The 26,087-nt window shown below is 48.2% G+C and overlaps 2 protein-coding genes across 8 annotated transcripts in view; one reads left to right on the forward strand and one right to left on the reverse strand.

Annotated features, from left to right (window-relative positions):
* MEGF11 (multiple EGF like domains 11) overlaps window positions 1–6,627 on the forward strand; it is a 252,326-nt gene extending 245,699 nt beyond the window's left edge. For 6 of the 7 annotated variants that reach the window (XM_054273115.1, XM_054273113.1, XM_054273116.1 and 3 more), the window contains 2 exons: window positions 3,827–4,033; window positions 4,272–6,627. In XM_054273115.1, coding sequence (XP_054129090.1) covers window positions 3,827–4,033; window positions 4,272–4,432 — 368 coding nt within the window. In that variant the 3' untranslated portion in view covers window positions 4,433–6,627. Of the gene's footprint in view, window positions 1–2,800; window positions 2,984–3,826; window positions 4,034–4,271 lie in introns of those variants that run through there. The other variant, XM_054273118.1, reaches the window with a different exon arrangement.
* Window positions 6,628–8,624: 1,997 nt separating this feature from the next.
* RAB11A (RAB11A, member RAS oncogene family) lies at window positions 8,625–26,010 on the reverse strand. The gene is made up of 5 exons (XM_054273121.1): window positions 25,880–26,010; window positions 18,041–18,236; window positions 16,960–17,153; window positions 15,945–16,025; window positions 8,625–10,302 (listed from the first exon to the last, which is right to left on the reverse strand). Exons 1-5 carry the CDS (start codon window positions 25,917–25,919, stop codon window positions 10,163–10,165), a joined length of 651 nt encoding a protein of 216 aa, XP_054129096.1. The 5' UTR covers window positions 25,920–26,010; the 3' UTR covers window positions 8,625–10,162.
* Between the last annotated feature and the right edge of the window lie 77 nt (window positions 26,011–26,087).

The raw sequence follows: 26,087 nt of genomic DNA on the forward strand, positions 1-26,087 counted from the left end.
TCCTGCTGCCCCATTCTCTGAGGAGGCAGGGCTGGGGGCTGTGCCCAGAGCAGGGCACCAGCAGAGGGTGTCCCCTGTGCAGCCTGGCACCAGCAGAGGGTGTCCCCTGTGCAGCCTGGCACCAGGGCTGTGGTGGCTGAGCTGCTGTGGAGCTCCAGGGGTGGGCACAGAGATCTGGGGCTGCCAGGTGTCCAGGCCAGTCTGACAGCAGCAGAGAGGGGCTGGCTGTCACAGTGCCAGCCCTGTGGCACCTGGTGACGGGCTCACCCGGCACGAGGGTTTTCAGAGCAGGTTTCTGAGCAGTTTCTTTCCTGTGCATGGTGCTCAATGATGCCAATCCTGAGCTCTTCCTTTCAGCTGAGTCCTTCTGTGTTTAGAGGTTTGGTTTTTAAATGAATAGTGCTGCACTGATGGAATGATGTGGCCTCAGGAATGACCATTTTAAGGAAAAACACCCATGCTTTGCAGAAGAGCCAGGAAAACCCCAGCAGAGAGAAGCAGTGATCCCAGGGATGCAGGGCTGGGCTCAGAGGTTCCTCTGGTTGTTGTAGAGGATGTGTCCCCACTCCTGAGGCTCTCTGAGAAGCAGCAATGGGCCCTCAGTGTGTCACTGTCCCTGCAGCAGCCAGGGCTGGCCAGGTCAGGGACAGCAGCCAGCACAGGCACTTCATCCCAGCAAGGGTTAAACAGGAGAGCACCTTGCACCAGGGCACAGCACCTCCCTTCAGCACTTCCACCTGGCTGGGGCACCCAAGGCTGGTCTGCAGCACACCAGGGGAAATTCAGGACACAAGAGAGGAGCCCAGTCTGGGGGAGGGACGTTTCCAGTCCCTGCTAACAAAAATAAACCCTCCAAAGGTCTGGTGATTGGTATCCAGGCAACACAGAAGGCAGGGACTTCAAAATTAGAGCATATTCCCAATATTTCTCTGGAAGTCCAGCTGATTGAGTGCTTCCAGTGAGCCCCAGCACTGTGGGGCAGAGCTTTCACCTCCATGAAAGCTGGACCCTGTGGCTGGGAGGGATGAGGAGGCAGCACAGCCAGGGCTCACACGTGGCTGCAGCACCATGGGCTGAGAATCTCTAAATATGTTTGTTCTGCTTAAATTAATTCATGAAACAAAATTTGACAATTGATGTCAGACTTCTTAATTATCCTCAAATTACCTTAATAACAAATAACTCTACAGCCTTCAGAGTTAAATCCTCCATGATCTTGCACATAATGTTTCTTGAGGGCTAATGACTCCCTGGTGTACCCAGAATCCCAAACATCCACTGGTGCTCCAGAAAATATATTGTGTCCCAAGCAAAGGTCTGGTCCCAGGCAGACCCAGAGCTGTGGTTACATCAGCAGGAATGGTCTTAGGCTGTTTCTCAACATCTCCTGGGAAAAGGCAATTCCTGGGAGAGCCAAACAAGTCTGGCCAGCCCAAGTGGCATTCACTGGTTCTTCCAGCTGGTGCTGGGAGGGGAAGGGCTGAGGGACACCTGCCTGGGAGGCACTGCCAGCCCTAACTGCAGTACAGGTGGATTTTAGCTTAGGGAGATAAAAGTAGCTGAGCTGGATGAAATAAAACAGCTGATGTGCTGGGATTTTTGCCTTTGCCAGCTCAAATGTGCCTAATTCCATAAACAAACCACACAGCTATTTACCTGCAGCTCTGCAGGAGGAGGAATTCTCACTCTGCTCTTTGCTGTAGCAGCCAGCAATCATTTATAACCAACATTTCCTGAATCTACACCAGCTCTGGTTTGATTTGCTCCCTCCCAGCCATGGTGTGACAGGGAACACTTTGCAGGGGGCTCTTGGGGCACAGAGGGAATCCTGCTTTTCACCCTGTGAGCATCTGCTCAGCAGCACTGCTGGAAATGGAGAAGCAAATTGAAGATAATCTTCATGTCCCTCACCCCAAAATGCAGAGCTGGCTCATTAGAGGCTGCCCAGGCTCTCCTAAGGAGCTCCATGATCCTGGAGTAGCCACCAGGAGCTGTAAGCTGCTGGCAGGTGGAGCTGAGCCTTTCATTTGTCTGTCTGTGGTTTCCTCACCTCTAACACCACCAGATCCCAGACTGGGGCACCTGGATTTAAGTCACATACACAGCAAAAGCCAACACTGGGCTCACTCATGTGCAGAAGCCTTTGGTCTCACAGGGCTGCCCCATCTCTCTGTAGGAGGATGGGATGGGGCAGTGTCCCACTCACTTGTGCTGGCTGGGGTTGGTGACACTGCAGGGACAAACCTGGAGCCAACAGCCAGGGAATGTCACTGTTGCTTTGGTTCCCATCTCCTGTCACGTACCAAACCTGCTGTGTTTCACTTGGAAGCAAAGGCACTGCTCATCTCACCCAGGCTGATGTCAGACAAGGAGTTTCTAAGTTTTCTAACTAAATAAACATTGCACTGGTGCCAGGCCTCTGCCAGCCCCCCATCCCTGATGGTCCCAGCTATTTGTGTGCAGTGGAGCTGCCCAGGAGCTGCTTCCACTGACCCTGGGAGCCCAGGGCTCTCCAGACTTGTTGGTACTACTGAAATGGGAGCCCAGAAAGGCAACACGTGGCACCTCCCTCAGGGCTGAACCAGGACCAGGGGCATCAGCCGGGGGTGATGGACACACAGACACACAGACACAGACACAAGCCCAGGGCTGAAGGAGGGACAGTCACTCACAGTGGAGCAAACCTGGTATGTGAGGGAGCAGGACGGGCTGGCAGGCTCAGAGCCGAGGTTTGGAGAAGTGATGTCATGTTGTCTGTCTATTTCTTAACCTGAATTTCTCTTTTTGTCTCCCATACTAGACAGCGGGGGCAGCTGGGATTGCAGCTATTTTGCAAGTCCCCCTATTTCACCGGGAGTATTTCATATATACCAGGATCTGCCTTTGTACTGTAACCCAGCACAAGAAAATGCCTCATCTTTCATTGCATCGCTCTAATTCTAAATTACTGGCACTGCCCAGCAGGATGCACACAGCAGCAATGGCACGTTCTTGAATGTCAATGTTAAGACCTATTTATTCTCTATTGTTTTTTATTTTTAAAGCAAGACTGGCACTGTACCTTGCAGCAGGCTGGCCTGTCGCAGCCAGGGTCACCGAGTGGTGGTCACAGCTCTCATGCCAACCTTGTTCTCCCCAGGTAGTGCCTCTGTCACCTCCTCTCCAGCCCAGGGGAGAGGAGCAGGAGATGTCTACAGGAAAGTGGGGGAAAAAGCAGAGCAAAAGTGTGGCTCAGATGGAGGCTTGTCCTCTTCTGTGGAAACCCAAGCATTCCCCAATTGTAGGATGCTGGATAACCCCGAAACTGGCTGGGGCTGCACATGCAGAGGCTGCCCTGGGGCAGTTCAGAGCCTGTGGCAGCATTGTGCACTCCAGCACAGGGCCCTGGATGTGCCCAAGGCCCCGGGGCTCACTCTCAGCTGGCTGAGCAGCCCAGGGCCCAGCAGCTCCTGCCTGCAGAGCCACTGCCCGTGGCTGTGCCTGGGCCTGTGGGCAGAGCAGGATGAGCACGGCTCTGCAGGGATGAGGGGGAGGGAGGGAAAGGATTGCCACCTCCAATTGAACGTTGCAGTAAACAGCAGCTAGGACCTCTCACAGGAAAACCTTCAGTACTGAGCAGGTTTTCATTTCTTTCCTGCTACTGAGTGGTGGATGCAATGGTCTGGAACACCCAGAGCACAAGCACCGGGTGTCTGTGCTGGAGGCTTCAAGGATCTTCCTTATCCCCTGCCCCCCTGTCCCCCACAGCCTTCCTGCAGAGGCTCAGTTGTAATTAACCTAATGAAGCTAATGATCCTGACGCACCCACTCTGCTCTTGTTTTGCAGATTATATGAAAGAATCTGTGTGCAGCTCCAGCACTTGTTCCCTGAACAGCAGTGAAAACCCATACGCCACCATTAAAGACCCCCCCATTTTAACCTGCAAACACTCCGAGAGCAGCTACGTGGAAATGAAATCACCTGGTCACAGGGAGTCCCCGTATTCCGAAATGCCAACTTCATCAACAGCCAATAAAAACATCTACGAAGTTGGTAAGCAGTGGGTGCCACGGGGGTTGGTGGAGAGGCTGGTTTCCCCTGTCCTGGCACACGGATCCTGGGCTTGGCGTGGCACAGGGATGAACGGGCAGGGGGAAGGCCTGAGCGTTGTGGGCTGGTTTGGGGAGCTGAGCCACAGTGGTGGATGTCCTGAGCTGGAAGGGACTCACGAGGATCAGGAGTTTTGGGACTGCTGCTGCTCACCACAACCCCGTTCTCCTTGCTCCCCCAGAGCCCACTGTCAGCATAGTCCAAGACGCCCGCAGCCGGAGTGCCAGCTACCTTCAGAACCCCTATGACCTGCCCAGGAACAGTCACATTCCTGGGCACTACGACCTGCTGCCCGTCCGGCACAGCCCCACGCATGGCCCTTCCTGGGACAAGCAGTCCTAGAGGGATGGACTCCACTGGGCACTGTGCTGCCAACACAGACTGTGAGGAAGCAGAGGAAAAGCCATTCCTTCCTTTTCTGCGGACGGGCAAGGACTTAACACGACATCAGCTTGGGCCAACTGCTGCTGCATGATGTTATTTATAAAGACATTTTTGTATGGGTACCTGGAACTAACGAGAGCCTCCTCCACGTGGGACTGGAGCACATCACCCCAGGAAGGTGTCTTCATGCTCCAGGCAAAAACTCTCTGTGGCGTGTTCTAACCCTGGCTTTGCTGTAAAATAAACCACAAAAACATGCTAAGTAGAAGGACTTCAGGATGTACATTTCTACTGACTGCAGCAAGAAACCTTTTACTGTTAGGAACAAGGTGACTAGGAATACGCTGGAATTTATTTTCATCTTTTCATGGGAATGGACATTTTTCTGAATGAGAGCAGGGAAACTTGTCATTTCACTCTCTGGAAAGCTCATTTACTGCCATCACCATGTGCAACCTGTGCAGATCATGCTTGGTAATTAACATTGAGATTGTCATCTCTATATTCAGTACCAGAGAATTTGAGTTGAGGAATATTAACACAGACACTTTCTGTGCAGTTTTTAATATCTTTCCAAACATCCCCTGATCTTTGCTAACGAATGGAGTTTCCACAATGAGTCTCACACTCACTTACCACACTTTTAATGTTGATTGGCACAGGTAGGCTTTGATTTTCCTTATGCAGCTTCTCTTTTGGTAGCTAAATCCAGCAGATCTGTCAGGCAATTTAAACTGCTGCCCCTCCAATTCCTGCCCTGGGACGCTGCAGGTTTGCATAGACCAGCCCTGGTTTCATTTCCTTTCTCAAAGCTGAGCCACATCGGCTTCTCTCTCCCATCTTCCCAAACCATCTCCTCACGATTCACTGTCAGCATGCCACTCCTGACACCTCTTAATCTGATGTGCATTACCATGTAGTGCAACTTTATCCGTTGATGATTCTACCTGAAATGTCATTAAATGGAGCTGAAACTGGGTTTTCTTTTTCAGCAGCTGTTTGTGAAGTAATTATCAAGGGTCTGACCCATGGTAAAATTTTGGACTGAGCCACCACGATATTTTTTTTTCATTTATACTCTCTATCGACCTAGAAAGTAGAGTACTTGCATTAGTTCCTTGTAGATTTTGAGCATGAAATAGTATTGACTCTAAGTATGTAATTTTATTAGGCAAACATGGAAGTAGCAAGTTGATTGCCTTTTAAATATAAAAAATATTCTGTTGCACATTCACCAGTCTGATGGAAGCAGAAGAGGACAACACCAGCCCCGTGGGTTTGCTCACAGCACGATCCCAGGAGTGACCTGCAGGGCTCAGGACTGGCAAGAGGAGCCCTCCAGCTCGGGGGCAGCAGCTGGATCCCAGTTATATCTGGGAATCCTCCTGGAGCCTTGGAGCACCGTGGTGGGACCCAGCTGTGTCCCCAGAGATGGGCTCAGCCCCCATGCCTGGGATCACAGCCCCTGGCTCTGGGCATTCTGCCCCTGGGAGCCCTTCCCCTTGGAGCCAGCACTCTCCAGGTGCTCAGGCTGGCTCTGAACCCCCAGCCTGAGCCTGGACACCCCCAGGCTCCTGCAGGATCCTGCCCACGAGGCTTCCTGAATGCTGCATGTGTGCATGGGGGCCATGGCTGATCAGCAATAGCAATTTTGTTTTCCAGGAAAGCCTTATTTGAGATGTAAGGAAACAAATATTTTGTAGGCCCAGTAGGAATATATTTTCCGTACATGAATAGAAAGATTTACCTCAAAAATATCAAGAGAAAGGCAGTTGGATAAGGAATACTCTTGTTAGGACCCACCTTGGCACCCTGCACAAGCAGCCTGAGCTGCTGGCCTGACCCACATTTGTGTGTTGCTGTAGTTTGCAATGAGACTCCAGAGAGCAGAGATGTGCTCAGTTGTTTGGTTTGGTTTTTTTTCAAAGCAGGATTTTGAAACCAAATGCAATGATGTGCATAGAGCTTAACAGGAAAAAAAAAAAAACAACAACAAAACCAACAAAAAAAAGTACCTTCTTGTATATCAGCGTTAGCTTAGGAAACAGGCACCAAAATGGCAATACTTTTTTAAGGCAAGACAGATTTGTAATATATTTGTTCACTGTGCAAAGGTATCCTGCCTTGTACAAAATAAATTGAATTTCTCTCAATGTGTAGTTCTCCAACGTACTCATTTGCAGAGCCAAACTTCCAGCCCTGCACAGATCTGAGCTCTCCAGGTGATGTGGCTGCTCCCCCCAGCCAAAACCCCCCGGCACCAGGCTAGGACAGAAGTGGCAGGATGGCTCAGAAAAACCAGTGCTGCCATTCCAAGTTGGAGTAAACCAAAGGTAAGCGGCTCTGCACACCCTTCTCCCAGCTCCTCAGCAGTCTGACCTCAGTGAGACTCCTGGGGATGCTCAATCCCAGCTGGGAGAGGCCCTGCACACCCACCAGGTGTGGTGACACTGCCCTGGGCCATCACAGGTTCCCAGGCCTTGTGTGGACACTTGGGGACCCACGGTCACCCAGCAGCCCTGGGATAGGACACAAGGCAGCTCCCAGGGAGCCCAGTGAATAAATCACAGATTTGCAGTGGAAACACCTGCAGAATTAATGAGTCCCAGGCAATGCAGCCACTGCTATATGCTGAAGCTTTTCAATATTTGTGCTTCATATTTCTAAAAATCTTGTTAACTAAAGCCCAGCGTGTAATCTTCTTATTTGACAAGCCACACTCAATAAGCTATTTAAGGCTGGAAATTCATCAGGTCTGAATTTATAGAATAAGTAATTCTAGCTTAATAAAAATGTCTTTAAATCAGAACAATTCCATGTCCTTTCTGCTTTAGAGTCAGAACCTCAACTCCCATCAAAGACAGGAACCACTGACACTCGCTGAATAATTGTTAAAAGTTGGGGCTTTCGAGTATGTAGATGACAGCAAAACCTTTTGGCAAGCAAAGCCCATTTTGAAGCACTATATGGAATTCCCAGAATCTCAGAAAGCTCCTTCCAGGGCCCAAAGCAGTGTCTGTTACCATCAGTTGTCTCCCATGAGCAGGGAGGAGACACTTCGGTACACAAGTAGTGCCAGTTATGGAACAGAAGGATTAATCAGCAGCTGAACAGGACAATCCCCCACTGGAAAGCATTCAGATGGAATAATGACTTGCATTGTCTCTCCCAAAACACCTCTGGAAGCACCTGCCTGTGCCAGGAGTGTGACCCAGCCCAGGCCAGGATCTGCAGCCAGGTCCCTGCAATCCTTAGGGACACACAGCACAGACCCCCAGAACAGCAGGCAAAGCATTTCCCAGGTGAGAAGTTCCTTTTCTGTTCACACCCCGCTGGATTTTGCTTTAGAAGGCCTCATCCTCCCACAGTGGTTTGTGCTCCCACCATCTGCACTGCAATTCCATCTGCTGCAGGAGGACGAGTTTTGCCTAAACCACACAAAATCCAGACTGATGTGACAGTAGAGTCAAATCACCTGCTCATAGGAATGAGAAAAGGAAGCAGAGTGAAACTCATCCTGCATTTCCAGCTGAAAAATTCAGAACGTGGTTGCCAAAGAAAATCAATTAATTGCAAAATCTGCTCCAGTATGGGCAGAGGATATGCTGCAAGAACAGCTCCTGCAGTGAGTGAGGGGCTGGGCTCACAGCTCACCCTCAGAGCACTCCCCAGGGCCACCAGTGCTGCCCCGTTGGTGTTCATGGTCACAACACCATGTCACACACCTTGGTGACAACACCCTGCTCAGGAGAGATCCCACCTTTCATCAGGACATCACAGCAGGATCCAAAGCTTCCATCATCTGCTGCAGAAGGCAGGAGTTCGTCTCCCACCGGATTTTCTTCCTCATGGCAACATGGGGAAAAAAAACAGGTTTGTAAAAGTTATTCAGAGGTTTGAGTAGAGGGAACCCACAGAATTTTCTAAGCTTCAAAGCTTCCTGAAGCTGCCAAAGTGCCCTGGCTACAAATTGCAGCAGCCCCAGGAAGCTCAGAGCTGCTCTCAGGGAAGGCAACTGTGCCACACAACCTTTGCAGCTCCTTTTCCAGGGACACTTCAGTGTCTTCTCACTGCCTCTTCCAAGAAGCTCATAAGGTAAAACCTTCAGGTCAAATCCCAATTCTCCCAAAAAGTGCACCCAACACCACAGTGAGTTGTCCCCTGTAATTCTTTATTAGAATCATGGATGAATATATTTTAAATCAATCTAAAAAAATAATGAATCAAAGTACAGTACATGCATAAAATACAAAGTAATTTACAAACAGATCAAAATAGCATCTTCAGAACTAATACTAGGAGGAGAAATGGAGTAAAAAACAAGAAGTGACCGACTACAGCAATGCCTTCCGTGTGCCTCACACATCATGAGCACCGCGAGACAGAAAGGTTGGGAACAGAACACAGCTGGAAGTGCCAACCACATCTGGATCTTCCAAGTGGGTCATATCAGAGTTTGAGAAACGTCCCCTACAATCAATTATTTCCCAGTAATTGTATAAATAACTGCAGGCATTTGCACAACAGAGAGTTCCTTGACATCCTGTGGGAATGCAGTGGCTGTGGCCCCCAGTGCCAGCGTCAGGCGTGCTCAGGAACAGCACAGAGCGAGTGACAGAAGGCACAGTTCATGTATCCCTGAACACACAGATTGGACAGGATTGGCATGGAGCAACAGACCACAGGAGGAACACATCCAGACAGAAAACTCCAGAGGGTTTTGTTGAAGAACATACAGCAAACCACTGGAATAATTTAAAAATACTGGATCAACCAGAACTGAAAACTAAGGCCAGGTAGTGGAAGTTATTTATTCATCAACTCAAGCACTTGTATATATTAATATATGTGGCATGCATTAATAGATGTGATATGTAATATGTGCCAACACCCTTCAAGTCTGTGACCCATGAAAGAAAAAAAAGGCATCCTCAAATCCTGATAGCACCACCACTGTGGAGACCAAGCCTCCAGCAGCACAAAGATGCTGCAAGTTCCAGAGCTGGAGTGACCCTTCCTCATCCTCCTCAGGACGTGGCCCCTGCATTCACCTCCTCCACAAGGGGCACCTCCGTGGGGTCCCAGCAGCTCTGCCTCACATCAACCTCCTCTGCAGCAGGTGCCAAACCACAGCACCCCACTCACATGTAGCCAGAACTGCTGCTAACTGCTGCTTGTTCACAAGAAATTCTCTTTTCTCCCCCATAATATCCTATAAAACTTCACTTGACAATCTGAAGATGTAGCCAAAAACATTTAACTTAAAATAAAATTGCACTTCAGAGCTTCGCCGAGCTTTAGATGCAGAATACACCTTAAGACAAGGAAAGATTATTCTTCCCAGAGAGATTTTCCTTGTTAACCTGACAGTAATTGCTTTGTGAGGAGCAGGATAATGTCTTCAAGTGCTCTCCAAAGGTGTCAGTGCTCTGACTAGTGGGCATCATGTTGGGAAGGAATCAGCTGAGTTCCAAACAATTTACGGAGCCCAAACCGACAGGTCGGTGTTGGGGAAATACTGCAGCCACATCCAAGTAAGAGACTGATAAACACTGAAATCAAAGTGTTTCAGACATGGAGAAATAATAAGCAGTAACTAAACACAAGAATGTAACCACGAGAATTACAAATATATTTAAATCTTGGACCTGGGGAATATACACAGCCTTTTAGGAAAGAATGGGCAATTTATATATTCTGACAGCACTGCATCTTTGGTTTGTTTTCAGTGGTTGGAGGGACGTGGATGGGAACCACGTTGTTGCTTGGGGACATGTCATTCTCACGTCTGTCAGACATCTGCTTCTGGGAAACAATCCGATAGATCTCTGGAAGAGGAGAAAGAGCTGATCAATATGTGCACACCAGCAAAATGCCACCCAAGAGTTAAACCTGGGGGAAACCAGCCACAGCTTTGCAATTACACAAGTAATGCAATGAAGCTTCCACACAAAGTTCAATTGTGGTGTTTTCTAGATACAGAAAATAAAATATATATTTGCAACAGAAATTACTTTTTTAACAACTGTTTTACTTTCCTTGAGATAAGAGTCAGTAAATGGACGGAATTCACAAATCTCCATGCTGTGAATGAGAAACTATGTACCCATCCATTCCTTCTGAAGGTTCTTAAGCTCCAAGGACACTGTCCAGGGACAAGGTCACATGTTTGCTGATGTATTCACAAACAGGATTAAAGGGAACCATTCCAGATTTCTCTCCCTGATAGGACTGCAAGGGCAATTTCTTCCTGCTGAGCACACCCATCACGTCTATCATATCAAGCAGTGTTAAATCGTCAGAAAAGGTTGACTTGGGCCCAAAGGGGGAGACTCAGCCCCTGCAGCAACACAGAAACCCTTTCCAAAATGTGCTGTGTCTCCAGATGAAGAGATCCTCAGCAGAGGAATCAGAGAGCATGGGATAAACACCTGCACCAAGAGCCTTGCCCTGTTGCTGGGGCTTGTCGTGGCTGATGGTGCTGCACAAAAACTCAGAGCAGCTACAGCAGCACTTCAGCTGCACTGAGAGAGTAAAGCGTGTGTAGCACTTCACCCCCAGAAAGGAAACACAGGACACCAAAAATAGAATGTGGGGAACTCACTTGCAAATTTGAATCTGAAAACCATTAAGAAAATAAAAGCTTGCTAAAGCTCAGTTTTACAAAAAGCCCCAGCTCAAACTCAGAAGGAACAAACTGTACATTAAAATGGCTTTTTCATATGCAGTCAGGTACAGATCAGGTCATTGAGGCAACCAAACAAGAGCTGAACAGGTTAAAGGATTTTCTGATTTCACCCTTTCTCACACTTGCTCTTCTTTCCAACCATCTTACACATAAACAAGATAAGTGAAACCCATGAAACCAGGCCTTCAAAGCCACCTGCAGCCCGGTGTGTGAATGTGCAGACAGGGTTCAGCTTGGCCCCGTGGCAGGGCTCAGCAGAGCCCGTGTGTGGGGTGAGAGGAGCAGAGCTGGAGAAATCTGCTCTGCACCTTCAGGACAAGCTTCGTGCTCAGGGCTGGCAGCCAGTTCACTCCCAGTGCAGAACAATGCCTGTTCCCATCAACAGGAAACGCCTCTGGCCACCTTTGTTACTGGGAATTCTCCGGTAGCACCTCCAGCAGCAGCAACCCTCAGTTTCACAGAGAATTTCCTGAACAAGTTCATACAAGTGCCTGATGTATGACACTGGCTCCACCCCACCAGCCAGGACTCACACAGGGTGCCCTCTGTGTAACAGCCTCATCTGGCAGCAAATATCAACCCCAAAGCCTTAAAAATAATCTTAACAGCACCAATTCCCTTACTGATAATCTACTCCTGACTCTGGGAACATCTTCTATGATCCTCACTTCCACAACCTCCCCAAGAGCCCTGCAAGTGAATCCACTGCCAGCAGCCCCAAATTTGCTGCTTCCTCCTCTGCAGAGCAAAGCTTGGTGCAGCCAGAGCCCAAATGCTGAAACCTGCCCTTCCCTGGTGAGCTGTGCTGCTGTGGCAGGGCAGGGGAGGGGGAACAGCCCAAACCTGCTCTCACTGGGGCAGAATGCCCAGCAGCCAAGCCTGCACCGGAACTGCTGTGCCCCGAGAGCTCTGGCCTAATGAAGATGTGCCCTTTTTAATGAAGGCACAGCACTCTGGGCTCTGCTCAGGAGCTGAATGAGACCTTATTAAGGGCACATTTAACAGAATGCATCACTGCATAATAGGGAACTGTGAGAGACAGGCCTTGCACTGTGAGAGCTGGGAAAAAGAGACACTGCTGCCCAGGAGGAGCTGGGCCAGGCCTTGGCTGCTCAGCCTGCACTGGGGTTCCATTCATTTTCAGGTGTACAGAGGCAACAAAAGAGGAAATCCCTCGATTTTTCAATGTTAATTCTCTGATGTTGTTTCCTTGGTGATGGGATTCCTTGGAGATGAAACCACGGCAGAATGCAGGGTGGGAACAGAGACAGCACAGAGCCAGGGAAGGGAGCCACACTCCAGTTTACTTTAAGGATGCTTTATCCTGCTGTGAATGCTCAGGGTGGCTGGGATCATAATACCAGTCTCTCTCATTTGCCAGATGATACAAAGCAGCTTTGTGTGCACAACAATCAGCCCTGGCAGTCTAGACATCTTGGAACAGAACAATCTGGATAGGGACCATTACTCTAAGTCACAGATAGGAAAGGTCCTCAAAACCTCATCTGGAATCCACAGCGGGACAGGAAGCCCACCACATGTATGATGCACCCCCTCTAAGAGTCCTCTATATATGGGAGAAGAAAGAAGAGCTTTTATCCCTTACTCCACCTGTAGCAGCAGATCACATACTCGGGCTGTGCTAACGACACTGGATTCGTATTTCCCATGGCCAAAGCCATCTGCCCAAAGTGCTTGATCTGAGAATCCAGGAGTGGATAAGCTTAACAGGGACCCTGCTACACCTCCAAGGGAAGCACCTTCACCAACTTCCATCACTGTCCCAACCAGACCAGCCTCAGGAGGGCTGGAAAGACAGGAGGGTTGTTACAGACCTTGGCCACAACACCCAGCTCAGGAGAGACCCCAGCAGGTGGGGAAAGGCTCTGAGCAGCCTGGGGTGTCTGTGGTGCAGCTCCCAGCACTGCAAATACCAGCAGGGCTGGTGCAGCAGCTTGTCCTGCCCCTTGTGTCAGCCAGCTCTGCCCCCAGCCGCCGGCAACGCCTGCTGGCTTCCCCAGCTTCCTGCTCCCAAGGACAGCCAGCATTCCAGCCACAGGCACTGAGCTGGGAGGCAGCCCTGCCAAACACAGCAGCCAGGATTCTACTGGGTGACTCCAAAAACCACATTCCTCAGATGACTGCCCCCCCTCCTTCCTTCAAAGCAAGTCATTAAGAGAAAAAGCCAGCTGTGAAGTGAGCTCCAGAGCAGCCCTCCTTAGCGTGCCAGTCAGCCCAGCTGGAGCCAACCTGCTGCTCAGGCACTGCTCACTGCACCTTTATCTCCCCCAAACAGGAGCCCCTGTCTGCAGAGAGCACATGCCCACTAGGCACAAGTGTTTCTTCCAGCACAGCTGAACTCTCCTGAACAAGGATCACAAGGATCCTGTTCACAAACCCAAGAGCTCTTCACCCCAAACTCTGTCACAGCAACACACAAGCAACACTGACATCCATGGAAAAGCTACAGCCTCAAGAATCTGTCAGAGCCCACCATTAGCAAGTTTTATCACCTGTTCACCCATTACAGACAGCTCTGCTTACAGACACATTAAACCAGAAAAAAGAAATCAAACCTCCACAGATTAGAATCCAAACTCACTTCTGGAATAAAAGGTACTGTGGGAAGCACGTGAAGAGAGACAAAGCAAGCCCAGCCCCTGGCCGAGAGGTGAGGTGCTTCCCATGGCAGCAGCAGTGCATCCTTTGAGCATCACACAGCTCTGAAGGCAGCCCAGGGCACACAGGAAACTGCCCTCCTCCCCAGTGTCACTGAGAGAACAAACAGACCAGCAGGAGATGGGGACTGTGAGGTGACCAGACTACGTGGCCATGACAGCCTGGCAGCCACCTCGGGAGGGAATAAACACTGCCTGATTTATCTGATGTTGTTTTATTAGTGCTGGTGTATGAGTTAATTAACTGACCTGCCTCTGAGAGCCCTGAGCCTCTGCAAACAGAAAGTGGGAGCAGCAGGGCTTGTTCTACACAACACACAGCACATCTGGCCAAATCTGACCTCAAAGTCAAAGTGTTCCTGAGAGAAGGGCTACCAAGGACCTGGGCATAGAGGAAAAACTCTCAGGTTTTGGCACTGACAAATGAGAAATGTCTTTCTCCTGAAAAATCCATGCCCAAATTCATGTGCATTTTTGACAGGACTGCCTTTGGGCATGTGAAGAAAACAGGAAATGCAACAGGCATCCCAACACCTCAGCCACTCCTTAGTCATCCACCCTCTGATGGCACTGGCAGTTTGTCATGTAGGGAACAAATGTGTGAGCTAACAGAATTCTTTCTTTTTGAAACAAATTTTGCAATGCTGGAATTACAACCGAATGACTACACTGAAGTTAAAAGGGAACCACATGGCTCAACCAAAAAGGAAACAAAGTTCTTTACCCATCTAACACAATCACACTTTTAGCTGGTATCTGCACAGGAGCACTACTGCTTAGGAACCCAGGGTAAGAACACAATAGAGTCAGAACTGTCAGAGGCCTCTTACAACTCAGGATGAAACATGAAACAGATGGACACAGGCAGCTAATATCCCAGTAGCTAACACCTCTCTCCACTGCCAGGCTGTCCATCAAGAATTTCAAACAACTGAAGAAATGCTACAGGATTTATACTTTTACTACAGTGAATAACCTCCTAGCTCTATTCTCACATGCATGTTCCAGTATAGCTAGCAGGACCTTTCTGGTGTGTTTTTAAAGGAATGTCTAAATTAGGAGCCAAAGAGGAGAAGTTCAGAACTAACTAGGTGTCCCTGTCACAGCAAGCAGATCTGATTTACAGACAGTTTGGAAGTGGGGCCACTGCTCATACCAAGCACATCACGTAGCCTGGCACATGCTACACTGGGAAGGAGGGACTTGAAATTTGCAACTGGAAAACATGTTGGAGGCAGTTGGAGAAAACAAGAAACTGCCTGGCACATCTAGAATAGACACAGCAAGCAGAGGAGTGTCTCAGATGTTTTGAAAACTCAGACTAGGACATGTGCCAAAGCTGAGAATTATGAAAACTCCAAAACCACAGGCCACAGTGTCCCACTGTGCCCTGGCTGCTCAGAAATGCAGAAGCCGCAGGACAGTGAGTGACTTCCACACCAATTTGTGAATTCCTACCCCACTTTTACAAGCCAGGCTTAAGTTAAGGTTCTCCAAATTGAGTGTCTCAGCTTTAACAAGCTTTGCCTACCTAAACAAGGCTTTAAACAAAAAGGAAGTACTTTATCCAGAGAGCATAAAAATGCAGCACTGGCTGCTGTCACATGTTACACAGGCCAAAAGTCCAGGCAGGACTATTAAATGCAACAACAGCAACTCCTGCAGCTCAGGAGTCACTGAGTCTCAAAGGAAGGATCTCTGCTCTTTCATCCCTTTTTCCTTGGCAACTGCCATGGTCACCATTAAAGGTGGAAACAAACTGGACTGACTTCTCCTTGATAAACAATGGCTGTTCTCACTTGATGCCAGCATGAGACAATTCCCTCCCGTGGGCACTCCCTGTAATGGGAGATGGAAACTGAAACACAAACCAGGCTGACAAGAAACCCGGGGCAGATCAAAGTGAACAAGGATTCATTCCCCAGTTCAAGGCTGGCCTTTCAACTGTGACTCTTTGAAACTGGACTCCAAATCTTATGGCTAATGAAGAATGATTAAATAGCAACATTTTAAACACTTTACAGGCAAAGAAATGCCTATTTGCATCATATCTGAGCAGCCTTCTGCCCTTCCCCCTTGAAGCACAAAACCCTGGATGACTCACCTGTCAGAATAGTCTGGAAAGCTGCTTCCACATTTGTAGAGTCTAAAGCAGACGTCTCAATAAATGACAAACCATTCTTCTCTGTGTGGACAGAAATACTATAATTAGAGAGGTACAGCACATATCTGTTTCTCATCTGGAAAAGCTTCTGTACCAGATAATATTTGTAGTGTTCCTGATGAGACACCCAGGTATCAAGAGAAAGTAAAACAAGTTGTGGTGTTTTCCCCCTTAAGTGATGGGAAAGTGGCACACCCAACAGCAACACTAGAATTTACACCCACTCCCAAGCACAGGTATCAGCCCAATGTTGTCTAACTTAAAGGCACACTTTCCTGCATCACTGAAAGGGATAATCTGTTGCAGTTTCTCTGTGTGAGAAAGTTTGTGAGATTTTTTTCAACCTCATCAAGTTTCTCCACCTCCCACTTGTTAATATATCACAGCAGTTTATTTAATAGGAAAAGAGCAGCAGGGGGAATGACACTCCTCCAGCTGCAGGCAGGGATCCTCACTGGCCATAAACTCTGCCAGTGGAGCTACAGCACACTTTAATGTGAGGAACCCAGCTACACTCCTGGATGAAAGAGACTGGGCCTGAACCAAGGCTTACAGAAACCAGAAGTACTGTTCACAGACCTTAATTGCATAAAAAAAGTCAGAGAGCCAGTTTAATGAAAATGTTCAGCCACAGGCACCTGTGTAAGGCTGCAGGTCAGTTGAGACACTGAAGGAAAAGCTACCACCACACTAGAAATTCACACCTAAAGCCACAGGCACAGTTTCTGCAAGACAAACAGTGCCCAGCCAAGAGAATAAATCTGGTTTAAGGTGTTCAGTGCCTCTGGGCGATTCTTGAAACAACATGCACGTTCTACAAAATCTGCTTTCTGACTGAATGTGACATGTGACGCTGAGGGACATGAGCAGCCGCAGGTTTTCTCCTCCTACCCACACCCTCCCCAGGCCAGGAGTGCAGATCCCCAGACAGAGCAGGGAATTCCTGAGCTCCCACCTGCGAAGGCCCTGGCCTCGTCGGTGGGGACGGCCCTGAGGTGGCGCAGGTCGCTCTTGTTGCCCACCAGCATGATGACGATGTTGCTGTCGGCGTGGTCCCGCAGCTCCTTCAGCCACCGCTCCACGTTCTCGTACGTCAGGTGCTTGGCGATGTCGTACACCAGCAGTGCCCCCACGGCCCCCCGGTAGTACCTGGGCACAGGGACAGACAGACAGACACCGTCAGCTCACAGGAGGCTGTGCCATCCTGGGGAGCAGCTCTGGCTGGGCCAGCTATGCAAACAGTGCCCAGGGCAGTTCCCCAGGGCCGTGGGACAGGACAGGCATGGAGTTATGCCTCAGGGCCAGCTCAGAGTCTTGGAGAGAGGCAAACCCCATGGCTCTGGGGAAACCCTGCATCCCAGACATGAAACTGTGAGCTCTGTGAGAAGCTGCTGTCACCTTCCACCTCTGAACCACTCCTGAAAATTCTCCCCCACCCATCACTGTGGGTGCAGCACAGGCACGGCCCAGAGTGATAAGGAAATTGTAGCGTGACTCACTGGGTCATAAAAATGTCAGCGTGATCTACTCCCTTTACCAAAGGGCACAGCTCCTTTCAAGTGAGAGCCAAAGCAACGCATTCAAAAGGAAACAGGCTGTGTTCTCCCACCCCACAGTTCCCCCCAGCTCTACTGAAATCCAGCTTTTGCTATGCTGGTTTTTAACACTCAAACAAGCACACAAGTGAGCAGTCTTTCCTGGCTGCTACAGAAAGGTTTCTGCTCTTAGGTTACCACTGATAAAACGACAAGGAAGACTGATATTCCTTTATCATTCACTTCATGGAAATGAGTCTCTCAAAGCTCCTGCATTCTAAACTTGAAATGCCCCCAGTTCCGTGTCATGAGAGCACTGCAAAGGAAATCAGTCTGTGCAGGAACACACCAGATCGAGTTTCTGGCCTGAATAACATCTAACCTTCCCACCACCAGAGGCTGTGGGTATTACCCAGTAAAACACCAACACCCCTGTTTGCAGTTGGTGAGGAACTGGAAGGGCCCAGAATTGCCCTCCTCAGCCACCTGGGCTGCACTTACGCTGAGGTTATGGCTCGGTATCGCTCCTGCCCCGCCGTGTCCCAGATCTGAGCCTTTATTGTCTTCCCATCCACCTGGATGCTCCTCGTGGCAAACTCCACTCCAATGGTGCTTTTGCTTTCCAAGTTAAACTCATTGCGAGTGAACCGAGACAGAAGGTTGCTCTTGCCTACTCCAGAGTCTCCAATGAGTACAACTGCAAGACAAAAAATTTATCAGGCTCAGACTCCAGATGTAGATGACACATTGAAAACCACATGCAAGAAGTATTTCTTTTAAAGAATGAAGCATGAAGGAAAAGAATGGCAATGGTACCATCCTTGTCATGGATCTGCTGTCCAAGTCTCAACATTCCTGGAAAACCAGAGCTGCCACATTCACCAGCATTTTGAACAGATGTTAGGCTTGACTTTCAATGGTTATATTTCAGCCTCCTTTGCCCAGCATGGAACAACATTCTTCTTTTAGGAACAATACATGTGCCTGTCACTGCAAACATTGGTGACCAGCTATATTTCCTTAAACAATACTAGAACTAAAAACCAAAACACAAACCCTACAACCACACAACTGAAATCTGCTTTGCTGAAGAAGTCCAAAACACAGGGCAAGCAGCAGACTCTGCTTTCACTTTACACTCCTCATGCCTTTGCAGAAGAGAGGTTCCCCACTGGGGCAGACAACTTTGTGAATGAAAAGAGAACCAAACCAAAGAACCCCCAAAGTCACCATCACCCTGCCAGCCAGTTTGAAACGTTTGCTGAGCCACAGCTCTCTGCCCTTCTGCAGTCCCCACTGCTGCTGTGGCTCCTGCACACACCAGGCCACAGACTGAAACCACTCAAAAAAGCTGCCAGGGGATTGCTGGGCCTCACAGCTGGATCCACCACTCCCTGGCTCAGCTGGACTCATCCCAGCACCAGTGCCAAGCAAACTAATTGGAAGGATTCAGCTATGCCTGACAAGAGACTGACAGAAGGTTCAAGGTCCAGTTCCTGCAGGAAAAACAGCATCACGAGGATTCACTGCATTATCTTGTAACACTGAGTTGAAAGGTGCAAGTTGAATTGTAACTTAAAACTCAGTACCAAGAAGCAGAACAGTGGATGAAATGTGCTCACAACCAGAGTCACGTTGGGTAATCCTATGGTCTTTAAGGTTCCAAACCAGCAGAGAAGGAAAGGAAAGAAAAATAAGAAAAAATCATTGAGAAGAAAGGCCAATCATGAAGTTCAGCAGTGAATCAACACCAGCCCAAGCAAAAAAGTGCACACTCAGGTGACAGCAAACATTGTGTCTTTGTTTAATTAGAAAAAACAATTACTTGCTCAGTAACACACATCATTAACTGTTAAGACACCACAACACAGTTAAAGATTCCGTGTGGTACAACAAAGCACCGAGTGCACCAAACACACTCAATGACACAAACCCCCCATGGAGCTCAGTCTAGCAGCAGAAACACTCCCATCTGCTGCTGCAGCTCTCTGCAGCTTCTGTTTAAATAATGCAGAGCAATTCTTTGCTCTGACTGGAAGGGCAGAGCAGCACCTTTTAAACTCCCTCCATAAATGAAAATTGCAGAAAACGTTGGCTTCAAGCACAGCCTTGTGCAGAATACTTCATCAAAACAAACATCTCCCCAGCTGCCCGTGCCAGCTGACTCAGCACACAGCTGGCCAAGCACAGGAGTTGCAGAGAGCACCCTCTGTTAACCTCTCCTGTGTAGGAAGATCACAAGTGCAGGTAGGTGGCAAGGCCCTGTGCTAAATGCAAACAGAGTCTGCTTTCCTGCGTGCCAGGTCACTGCTGAACAGCTCTGCTGGCACAGAGATGCTACATCCTGATAAAGCCAGTGCAGGGGACAGGGCACCACTTGCATCACCGCCCCTGGCACACAGCCACAGCTTTCCTCTGCCCCTGGCAAGGCACTTCTTCAACACTGTTTTGGCAGGTTTGGACCATGGGTTTAGATGACATCATGTTTGTATTCGCTGGGACACACAACAAGTTCCTAGGAGGGAAAGGCTGACAGCTCCCTTTGCACAGCTCAGTCCTGCTATCACCCAGCAGTGGCCAGCTTCTCTAAGCAAGAAAAGCAATCCATGTTCATCATTTCCTTTTCCCAATAGGATGCATCATATACCTGTAAAGTATTCTTTCAAACCTGTTCTTGTAGTTCAGTGCAAAGCCCACCTTTAAGTCATTTGACAATAGAGGGATCCCTTTAATTCCTCTGCCAGGTTTTTTTCCTTACTGTGTCTGAATCCCACACTGCTTATGTTCTGAATGGTTTCCAGCACCAGATTAATGTGTCCCAATTATAAGGGGAAAATAATACCTTCCTCCTTGAAGTCAGCTATTTCCTCTACTTAATTGGGCCATTGCAGCTCCTCTTGAACACAGGCACGAGGACAGCTGGAATGTCAGCAGGCGCCTCAGACTCCTCACACCTTCTGCATTTCTGCCCGTCTGGGTAAGTATCACTCTTTAAATAAAATTATGAACTGAAACAGCTCTAACAGCCACTTAGGTTGTGTTATTAATTTCAGTTTTGCTTTCCTTATCAAGCCACCATGTTTTGATATTTTATACTACATCATGTTCCCATGTATTACATTCTTAACATAGAAATGCAGTAGGAATGACCCTGGATGGCCAAGTCCCATACTAAACACCCCAAAACAAACAGGTCCTAGGAGGGAAATGATGTTATCTAGGCCATGATAAAGTTAATTTTTCCTGCACATTGTCCCTTTCATTGGGCTTTCCTTCCAGAAACTCACTCCTAATGGTTAGAAATTGCCTTCTGATTTTCGGAAGGAATTAGTGGTCAGCTGATGGTGGTGTCCATGTGCCAGCATTCTCCATTAGCTCATTAGTGTCTGCTCCCAGTGGTGTTTAGGCTGGGGTATTTACAGAAAGCAACCACAGCTTGGCTGGGCTTTGCTGTATTTGCTAAATACAAAAACTTGTCAAATGGTTCCATAAAACACATTGTTCATTTCCCCAAACACCCTCCCCACAAGTTTTTCAAAATCTTTTCAGCACAGTGAGGACTGCACACCTTGTTCTAAGCCAGATCTCCCTGTGATGCAGACAAGAATTTCAGTATTTCCATCTCTGTGTGTTAGGCACACCTGGAGCTGGAATTATTTCTCCTGACCATTTCACCTTGAGGGCTCTATCTGCCTCTCATCAGACCTAATTGTTCAGCTTTAGGTTGGCAAACTTTTACTTTACCAGAGTCCAAGTCCTCAGGGATAAACTCTTACATCCCAAATCCCAGCTTATCTGAAGGATCACAGTCCTCATCTGCACACAGCTCTTTCAGAGCCACACTCCCACTTCCTCTGTCCCACCCACAGATTCCTTTTCTACATCAGCACTGGAAGGAGGAAGGTCTGGAGGAAACATTTTAGCCAGTTCAGCCACAAGACCCAGTGCTGACATTAATCAATAACCAGCTCTGGAGCACCACCTCCCTCATAGGAGCAGCACCTTAGGAAGTTGCACAAGCAAGGAAAATTGTACAGGCACATTTGAAAGTCATGGAAATAATCTCCCAGCCCCAAGTGACTGATTTAGTGCTGGGACAGTTCAATACTTGCAACCACGTGCTTTCAATCAATGCATTTGACTTTCTATAGCATTTACTACCCCAAACATTTAAGACAAGCATACAAGCATTCAGTGGAGAGACAGAAAAAAAGAAGTGTGAAGTCCACAGTTCTGTATAAATTTCACTCTGTAATTCCAGATTTATTTCTGTAGAAGACCAAAATAAGAACTCAATTTCCCATGCTGCATGAGAAGCAATTTAGAGAACTATGTCAAGAAAGGATTATTAATTTTTCACCAACATTCCAGCTCACTCAGACAATTTTTATTTCTGTAAAACTTCTAAGCTTAAATTTTCAGAAAATATTTTAATCATCTCATTAAATATGAGATCAGGTTGAAAATAGAGTCCAGCATAGCTTGTGTTGTCTTTGGCAAAAGTTATTGCACAAGTCACAGATTAGATGATCTAGGATGAGTATACCAGCACAAGAAAATCACCATGTCTAAAACTTGTCTCTGCACTGAGCTCTGCTATTAAGAGACATATCCATAAAAATCTTGGACATCTCTTCATAATGCCCAGAAGAACCTGCTGATGGATACCTTTCCCTGCTCACTTCAGCTGGAGCTCAAAGGGCATGTGAAAAAATGACATGATCCTACACATCATAGCTGGCCATAAACCCAACCTGGCCATCACTTATTTTACTCACCCTCCTCAGCTGTGCCCCATTTTATTCACTCTTTTTCTGTCCAAAAGAGACCTGGCACCCCAGAGCCTTTGGGGCAGGGATTACCCTCCATACAGCCAGTACCAGCTCCCAACAGCTCTGCCCTAAATGGCTGCACCAGCAGCTTTGCTGCAGCACCAAAGTGCCTCCACATCTGAGGCAGTGAAAGCCAAGGGCTTCTGCCACTGTCAAACCAATAAATGTCATGCAACCACACATTTATCTAAACACACAAGTAAAAATGTGTCTTCTAAACCCCAAACCAGCAAGCTGGTTCAGTTTCAGAGCATTTCCTCAATATCAAAGGGAGAAGTTGGAGAAATGAACATGATGCAAAGCAGAGAGCTGAAGCTGGATTCTCCTAGCAGTAAACAGAACGTCACCACAAGTCAGGTCCATTGCATGAGCCTGCCCCAAATCCAGAGTCCTAGATAGTCCAGGTGCAGACAAAATCAATCTGAGCTTTGTCTGTAGAAAAAAATTGCAACATCTTCTACAAGTGAGGGTTCCTTTGATAACTGCTCATCTATTGCAAGCACATTGATCAAAAAGAGCAACAGGTTCTGTGCTAAAGCCAGGCTTAATTTATTAAGTAATAAAGCAATATCTTTGTATCATTATTATATTTTCCTCCTACTAAAATGAGAGCAAAATTTCTATGAACTGGACTTCAAAGGCCTTGTGTTTCCTCAGGGGCCATTCTGGGAACAGCAGGCACTACTCTCAGCCAGACCCCAAAAGTATGGAAGGATACAAAGACTGGAAGCTGGACAAGAAGAATTTAACAGGAACTGCTTTTTTCCAAGCTAGGCTTGGTCTTTCCTATACGCTGAAGTGTTGCAACATAGTCAGGAGAAGTGTATTTTGTAACAGGTCCCTGGATTTTACCATCCAGCAGCACAGGTGGGCTCAGCTTACACCCAGCAGCAGAGTCAGCCAGATTTCCACACACAGCTGCAGTCAGGGGCTGACAGGACAAAACCAGAGGTCTCACAAACAGAAACGTGGCAGTTCAGCCCAGGAGCAGTAAAAAACAGCCAGACTAGAGAACATCACACAATTGTTTTAACCAGGTCAAACTCTGAACTCAGTCCCACCAACCTACCCATACAGGCCCTTCATAAACCCAGAAATGTCCTGCTGGATGAAGTGTCCTGACAGACCCACACCCAGAGTCTGACTCCAAACAAGCAATGTCCAAAAACCATGACGTGTATCACAACAAACAGGCTGATCTCTGTCCTAGGCAGCCCCTGCATCTTCAAACAGCAATGCCTTCAGACTAACCGTCACACTGACATGACCCAAACAAGATTTTCTTGCTTCTATGAATTTGTGCAGGCTTTCAAATCCATTTATAATCCATTTATAATATGCATGGCAATGCACCACTTCAAAATTTGCATACACACATGAGGGACTTTGTCCTTTAGCTTTTACCCGCTGCCCAATAAAAGAAGCATTACAGATATCCAGAGAAATTATGACAAACAGGAGATACTTTCTCTATTTGCCCTTATCACTCACTGTTTAAATTTTAATCAAGCTGTACATCAATTCAGTGTCAGGGCTATGAATCCATTAGGTCTCTTTTCTGATTATTTTGATGCCTTTCTCCACCTTTTTAATTCTAGAACATCCCTTTCAAAATGGATATGTCTGTCATTCCTACATTTCACCTCAATTCCCAAGATGCTCATGTCTAAAATTCAAACACTGACTTAACATTGTCCCCAAGTTCCCTTTTCCTTTTCCAAAAGATTTACCTCTCCTTTGCCTTTTTGACCAGTTCCTGGCAAGGAGACATTCAGTTCAGAGACCTACTTGCAATAATTTCCAGATCATTCCAGAGTGGTGACAGCTTGTTTAGAACAAAGATCACCTCTGGGAAGTTACAAAAGTTTCCAGGGTTTTATTACTTTGCATTTTTGTGTTATTTCAGCTGCCACATCAATCCCAGTTAAGTGGCATTGCATCAACTTCCTGCAGTCCACTTTAGGCTGGAAAAACCCAAATCATTTATCTTCACAACAGCATTTTCACAACATTCCCTGCATCCCCAACAGCTTCTATAAACCAAGCTAAACAGAAAAAGCTTTAGCAAAGGCAATCAATTAAATCAGCTTTGCACCTCTCCCTATAACTGGATTCCAACTTTATTTTTTCCCACTATAAAAGGAAGCAGGCCAAATGAAAGATAGGAGCTCTCCCAACAAACTCTGTGTCAATGATACTCCCAGGCTTTCACAGCTAAAACATCAAATACAAGCCCACTGACAGAACTGCATGAACAAGGGTAATTCAATGGCTCTGATAACCTGCACACAAGTACCTACAATAACACTGCCTGATGCCATTAAACCAGTGGTCAGCAAGGTCCTTGCCAGGGCTGCAAGCTGAGAAAAGAGCCTGTTCTGGAACTTCCTGATTTGATTTCCATAGCAGGACAGATGACTGATTTATAGGCAGAAATAATGCCACTTTTCAAACGCTCAAACGCAGTTGGATAAAACCACCACCACCAACAAAAATATGTAATTCCTCAAAGTTATTACAGGAGCTTAAAGGTACAGGAAAAAACATCAGTGCTTTCCTTTACCTTCATGATGACAAGCAAAGGGTCTCTCACCATTACAACACAACTAAATTCAAATTTACAATACCAGATCCCAATAAACAACGACTTTTTACACTACTTTGCTTGCTTGTTCAGTGGGATTTTAAAAAACAGATAATGAACGTTCAAAACCTCAGCACTGCTGTACTCATTTCACAGCAGGCTACATGAACCTGTCCAGCAGGCTGGTGTTTTACTCTGCAGGGAGTGAAAATTGAGTATTTAACAACAACCTGGAAGATTTTAACCCAGCTGGGCGCTGCATGGCAGACTGGAGGGGCATCAGCCCTGGAAAACAAGGAATCCCTGCCCCTCCCTGTGGGAGCCAGGACAGAGCAAGGCCAGGCTGGGCAGGGCTTGGAACAACCTGGGATAGTGAAAGGTGTCCCTGCCCATGGCAGGGGGTGGAACGCGACGATCTTAGGGGCCCTTCCCACCCAAACCATTCCATGATTCCAGGAGCGTTTTATGATCTCTGGGTGTGGAGCAGCAGGGACATTCCACTCCTCGCCAAGGGCTCTGAACACAGAAGGCAGCAAGGACTACTTGATTAACTTAGCGCATCCTCTACCAATGCTGAGAATATCTCACCCACTCTAAAGCTCTATTTAACAGCTAGAAAGGGTTCTTATCAACCCTGACGAGTCCTCATCAGCCCTGGGCATCCTTCCTGGCGATCTCTGCTCGCCATCCCGCAGACCGGCCGCCGCCTCAGTCGGTGCCCGGGGCAGCCTCGGACCGGCGCTGACACCAAATTCCCGCTGCCCAACCCGGCCCAGAGCTGACATTTCGGGCTGAGGGAAGGACACCCGAGCGGGGCCCGGAGCGTTCCCCCCACCCGCCGGGCCCCGCGTCAGGGAGCGGCCCCGGCCCCGCCCGCGGGCCCCGCTGCTCTCCCGCCCGCCCGCCGGGCCCTGCTCGCCTCACCTTTGAAGAGATAATCGTACTCGTCGTCGCGGGTGCCCATGGCGGGTGGCGGAGGAGCGGGACCGGGAGCGGAGAGGAGCGGGGCCGGACCCTCCCTGCAGCCGCCGCAGCTCTTCCGCCCTCCGCGCTCCGCCCGCCCGCCCACAGGCGCTTCCGGGGCAGCGGCGCCGCCGCACGACCGCGCCCGGGGCAGCGCCGCGGCCGCGCC

The sequence above is a fragment of the Melozone crissalis genome, unplaced genomic scaffold, assembly GCF_028551555.1.
Source record: "Melozone crissalis strain CALT ecotype California unplaced genomic scaffold, PUWL_Pcris_2 ptg000014l_1, whole genome shotgun sequence".
NCBI classification, from domain to species: domain Eukaryota; kingdom Metazoa; phylum Chordata; class Aves; order Passeriformes; family Passerellidae; genus Melozone; species Melozone crissalis.